Raw genomic sequence first — 6158 nt, forward strand, 5'->3', positions numbered from 1 at the left:
ATCATTATGCATCTGGATTTTCATGCTGAACGTGATTCTCAAAAGAGAGAAGGCAGTTTGCGTTGATGAAACATTTTATCACACGTGCAGTACTTTTGGCCTTCCTGTCACCAAGGTGTGAAAGCTACAGTACGTGCTGTTGCAGGAACAGCACATTATTATTAAAAGATTCCTTAATTCCTCTAAAGCAGACATGTCAAACTCGCAATGTCAAGTGATGTCGTGCAACGTATCGGGACTGTTTTGCCATTGCCGGCAATGGGGTGGGTGTGGCTTCCGTGTGACGCGGCCAGCCTGCGGGCCAGCAGTTTGACACCCCTGCAAAGCATAAAGAATCTTCATTGCCTTCCTAGCAGAACAAAATCCAGAGGTGCTTTGAATAACACTTCTGGATTTTGTTCTGCTGGGAATAACCTGCTTCATAGAGGCCAATCACACTGCCTCTTTGTTTCAACAAAAAGAATTGGATGAGATCCATGGTGCATAGCTCTTGTTTGAGGTGAATCAAAGTCATCTTAGATAGGCCTGGTAGATAATGCAATTAAAATATCAGCCAAGTATACTGCAGGAAAAAGAATCAATTTCATGTTAGGGACCACAAGGCCATCCCCAAAAAGTACTCCCCCAAAAGTACTAATTCATAATTCTCTATACAAATATATGGAATAATTACAGTTCTAATACTGGAAACCTTTTAATTATTGCACTTTAAAAAGGATAAAAAAGATGTGCAACCAGAATATGGAATGTGAGAAGTATGAACTAAGGAATACTTCAATTTATCGAAGTGCAATAGGAAAATAGGAAAAGGAAGTCCATTAAATTGAATGTTTTAGGAATAAACAAATTAAGGCTGGACGATCTAGCTACATGCTTAAATTGGAATATGATTAGCTATATAATTCAGGCATGAGACCGTACAAAGGAAAGAAATATCAGTGCAAGAACACAGCTAAATATATGGCTGGCAAAACCCAGTAAACTAGGGGTCCCCAACCTCCAGTCCATGGACTGGTACCAGGCCACGGCATGCCAGCAACCACAGGCCACACCAACAAGCAAAGCCCCATATGCAGGATGCAAGCAGCACACAAAACCACGCCCCCTCCGGTCCGCAGAAAAACTTCCCTCCACGTAACCGGTCCCTGGTGCCCAAAAGCTGGGGACCTCTGCAGTAAACAGTAGAATAATATCTATTAGAATTACATTAAGTGAATATCCAGTGAATATTCTGTGTATAATCTAGTTTTCCTTAGATGACTTATCTTCTAATATATTGAGAGAGAGAGAGAGAGAGAGAGAGAGAGAGAGAGAGAGAGAGAGAGAGAGATTAATAGTTTTTCAAATATCTATTCCAGTTTTAATGCTTTCTGAGATGGTGAAAAACTAGAATCGTTGCCATACTTTTCACTTAGCTGAGTTTTAAACGGGAGCCATAAGGAACATAGCTTTTTTCCAGATTGTAAATTGCCCAAATGCAGTAGTTTATTTTTCTGTTTTCATCATCATTTCTCAAACATCCAAACTAAAGTACATTTTAAGAATAAATGCAGCTTTGTGTGACATTCCTGCACTTTAACTATCAGGTATTGTCAATGGAGAATACTACTACATGATAGAAGCAAATATATGATTGGTAATAAGTTGTGCTGAGCAATTTGTATATGTTATTAAGATGCTTAATCTGTACGCAAATTGTTGGCAATTTACACTTGCAATATATTAAAAAAGCTATTTAATAACGGTTCTAAAGAAATTACATAGGTCAATCAGATGAATTAAATAGTTTCAGGAAGTGCTCTAAGAATGAATAAAGATTAATGTAAAGGAACCAAATAAAGGACACTTTCCTCCCCACTAAATCTATCATAATAACACATAAAAAGAATAAATTCTCATAAATCTCTTAACCTTCAAGCTAACTATCTAGAAATTAGTGACTTTAATATAAATCAAATTGAATTAGAGTTTCTAATTCTAGGGATGAATACATCTAAACCAACAGATCCACACAAGAATATCACTTACAAATAAAAAAACCCCAAGAAAATCTGACCATGAATAAGAAATGCTCATTCAATAGCATGTAATCAGTTCTGGCATTTATGCTGAGAATAGAACATTAAATGTAGCCTCAGAAAAACAACATTTCTGTACTCACTGATATAGAGATAGATAAAAACAGTTCAAATAAACAATTAAAAAGGTACTTCTGGGTCATCCCAGAATTTGGCACATTTGTAATCCAAGGTGCATAATTAGAAAAGCTGCGAATTAGACATTTTGTGTCTACCAGTCAAATCCTGGGAAAGAAAGTTTACCTCATAATAGAAGCCAGCATTCTAGCTCAGGGAAAACCAAGTCTCAGCTAGGATGGAATGCTGGACTGTGGAAATTCTGCTTCCGTTCAACACAGCCCTATTCTCACCTTCTCAAGCAGGCTGGCTGAATGCAAGAAGGGAGCAGGTTTGTGTTCTTTAGTTAGTCCTTAATTGGAGTGTGGGAAATGACAACTGTACAATGGAAATGCTGTACACTGGCAGCCCTTGCTGTACATTGGTAGTCCCTCCCTTTGAATAGGGACTGTTTCTCTTTTGATATGTATATTGTGATGATGCGATTAGAATATGGTCATACCTGCTCAATTTTTACTTATTTTATCTTATAAAAAGTATGTGAGCAGTAACCCAGAATGCACTGAACTTACCTACTGAAGGCAAAAGCATGTTGGTGTACATTTAAATTGTATTAGAATCTGAGAAAGGGGATTCTCTTTTTTTTCCAACAGTATTCATCTGTGCTTCTAGAGTCTACATTTCAGCTACAAGAAAAAATTAATCCAGAATAGAATTCTGGAGCTGGTTTTGCATGGAATCTAAAATTTTGGGAAGATCATAATTAGAAATTCACTTGGTCCTCTACTTATTGAATCGTCACTATAGAGTGCACTTGCTCTAAAGGCATGAGGAAACAATGCATAGCCAAGCATCTCGCAGAAAACTATGAAACAAAGCTTACTTTATTCTGATTAAAAAACCACATAAAATTGTCCTTTCCACTAACCCAGGCTTTTCCGCTATGATGCTCTGCAGTTTGATAATACTACAGCTCCCAGAATTCCAGTGTCTCCCAGCCTGGAATCCTGGGAGTTGTATTCTCACCCATTCATCAGCCCTCCAATGGGGGAAAGTTCAACTATAGGTAGTCCTCGGCTTACATGTTTCTAGATCCATTAGTAATTCAGTGATCTATATTAACTTCTTCAGTCTAGATCACAGGTCTGCAACCTGCGGCTCCGGAGCCACATGCGGCTCTTTCAGCCGTCTCCTGCGGCTCCCAGTCCTCTGCCATGTGTAGTCCAAAAAACAGGGATTAAAAAAGTTCAACCAATCAATTCAAATATGCAGGGTAGGTGCATATCTCACCTTGGCTCCACTCTTCTGTCAAACCCTGTTCTGCGCATGTACACACATGTGCACACATTTTTTGCGGCTCCCAGTTTTTCCTTTTGTGAGGGAACCAGTTCCGAGTGGCTCTTTCACTGTTTCAGGTTGCTGACCCCTGGTCTAGATCCAATATTACACCATCAAAAAGGTCACCCTTTGCAACCTTTTGATAAGCAAAATCAATGGGGAAGCCAGATTCACTTAACAACCATGTTACTAATTTAATAACTACAGTGATTCACTTAACAACTGTGGCAAGAAAAGTTGCAAAATGGGGCAAAATTCACTTAACAAATGTTTCACTTAGCAACAGAAATTTGGGGCTCAACTGTGGTGGTAAGTTGACGACTACCTGTAGAATGAAGTGGCAAGCTTAAAGAAAACAGATTAACTTATAATTGTAGTCATAACTGTTATAAAGAAGAGGTGGGAAACCTTTTTTCCCCCTTTGTTGCACTTTCAATTTCTTTTCCCGTTTCTTACTCGACAGCAGTTTGCATTAGTTTTTAATCTTCCTTTCAAAAACTTTTTAATATTTTAAAAAGGTCAACTGCGTTCGGAGGCCGAGCGAAGATAATAAACCCGGTGCCAAAAAGAGACAAGTCCTCGGCCTGGCACGTCAGTCCCGACCCGGGAAGCCCCGCGCTGAGTACCGCACCTTGAGGAGGGAGCGAGCCTTCTCCCCTTTGAGCTTGTCCGTGGAGGAGGCGGCGAGGGGGGAGGAGGAGGAGGAGCTGATGCCGCGCAGGCCGAGGATGGTCGACACCGAGAAGTGCGACATACCCGAATCTCCTTCCGTCGAGCCTCGGGTGGTGGTGCTGGTGGTGCTGCGGACGCGTGAGGAACTGGTGGAAGAGGGCCCCTCCTCCGCCGAGTCCAGCAGCGGCAACGGGACATTGGGACGCAGCGGCGGCAGCTCCACGCCAATGCTTATCTTGCGGCGCCCAGGCGCCGCCATGGCGAGAGCGGCTGGAGCTTGCGACTGGGGCTCGGGCTCAGGCGTCGGCTGCTCGGGAGGCTGCCGACCGCGTCCTTTTCACATCTCCTGCCTCACCGGGAGAGCCTTCGGGCGAGAGGCGGAGAATTTCTGGCGAGCCGCCTGCTCCTCGCTCTCGGCTTTCTTGCCCTCCCCTTTCCCGCTCAGGCGTCGTCACAATTTGGATCGCTTGGCGGCGGCGGCGGCGGACGCCCGGAGTTGTTATTAAAACCCACATCCCCTGCCCTGGCTGAAGACGTTGATCTTTCGCGCCTGTTGGTGTTGGGAAATAACCTAGCCGCAACTTGGTAAGATTTTACTGAAACTAGGATTTCGTGTTGCACTCAGAAAAGCGCCATAGTGGTTAACCTGATAAACAAGAACCCCAAATCGGAGCCTTCCTTTAAGTTGCCCTTTTGCAAGTAGTAGACTGGATACTCATTGGAAGCTCATGGCTAATAGATATTTACTGATAGATAGATCGATCATTCTGCCAAATGCCTTTTAAAGTTTTTTGACTTCATGCCCTCAGTCTAATTCTTTTTTAACTTTTGTATTTTTATATACTTGCCCTGTTCACCGCCCTGAGTCCTTCGGGAGAAGGGCGGTATATAAATAAAATAATAATTATTATTATTATTATTATTATTATTATTATTATTATTATTATTATTATTATTATTATTATTATTATTATTATTATAGGGTTGGCCTCATTCTTATGGCATACTAAACCACAATCTAACTAACCACATTAAGGCTCAAGCAGAACGGGTTAAGACCAACTTATCATAGTGAAGCATGGTGTCATGACATTTCCTTACCTGTCGTGTATTGCAAGAATTGCATTATGAGCCCATGGATAACGTACGATTCAGTATATTAAAAATATTTTTATATTTGTTACTTTGGATTGATTTAGTTTATAATTTAGAACATTTGTGGGAGTATTTTTCAGAAGTTTCTATATGGAGATCATGTATAATGAATGGAATGCCCTTGAATTAGTGGAATAAGCAAAATTTATTTCTTAAATCTTCAACCTGTGGCTTCTGAATTTTCTTTTTGTGATACTTGAAGCTAATTATACCTGCCAAAAATCAATACTGATTTCTTACTATTCCAAGGTGGAAATTAAAGGGAAATATTTGGTAATGTAAATCTTACAAGATGCTTCAAATATTTTTAAAAACCCATGGCACAATCCAGGCCGTTTTGCATTATGTCCCCTATTCCATAGATTGTTTATTCCTATTTTAGGATGTAAAATGAGCTATCTTTTAGCATGCTCTCTGAATAGTTGGTTTCAATATTTAAAGATAATACTGTCTGTCCATAATTGAAGAAAAGCAATCTAACTTGACAAAAGTCCTAAAATTAATATTGTATATGCACACATATCTTTCAAAAAAATGGGGAAATTATGGAAAATTCCTTTTTAAAAATCCTGAAAATCCTAAAGAATGCCTTTTAAAATTCATAGTATCACTTTTAAATGAATTTGAACTTTTAAGACACTCTAACCTGCACAATATTGAAAGGATAACTTTTTATAAAATGTCTATAATGTTTTTATGCTTCTGCTGTAATCTAGTCTTCATGTATGTACTACTAAAACTCTTGTTCTGGTAATCTTTAACTGGGTGAATTGTGCATCACAGGGTACAGTTTTTGAACCAGAAATTTCAAATTGACTAGCTTCCAGAATGTGATCAAAATTTGGGACCCATGAGTAC

At 39.8% G+C, this 6158-nt stretch overlaps 1 protein-coding gene across 1 annotated transcript in view; it reads right to left on the reverse strand.

The window, feature by feature from the left end:
- LOC310644068 (cation channel sperm-associated targeting subunit tau-like) overlaps positions 1–4952 on the reverse strand; it is a gene marked incomplete at its 3' end in the record, with an annotated part of 31132 nt that extends 26180 nt beyond the window's left edge. Inside the window, exon 1 of the mRNA XM_083368832.1 lies at positions 4105–4952. Within this exon, the coding sequence (XP_083224958.1) occupies positions 4105–4404 (300 nt within the window). The 5' untranslated portion in view covers positions 4405–4952. The remainder of the gene's footprint in view (positions 1–4104) is intronic.
- Positions 4953–6158: the final 1206 nt, after the last annotated feature.

This window comes from Vipera ursinii, assembly GCF_947247035.1.
Source record: "Vipera ursinii genome assembly, chromosome: 1".
NCBI classification, from domain to species: domain Eukaryota; kingdom Metazoa; phylum Chordata; class Lepidosauria; order Squamata; family Viperidae; genus Vipera; species Vipera ursinii.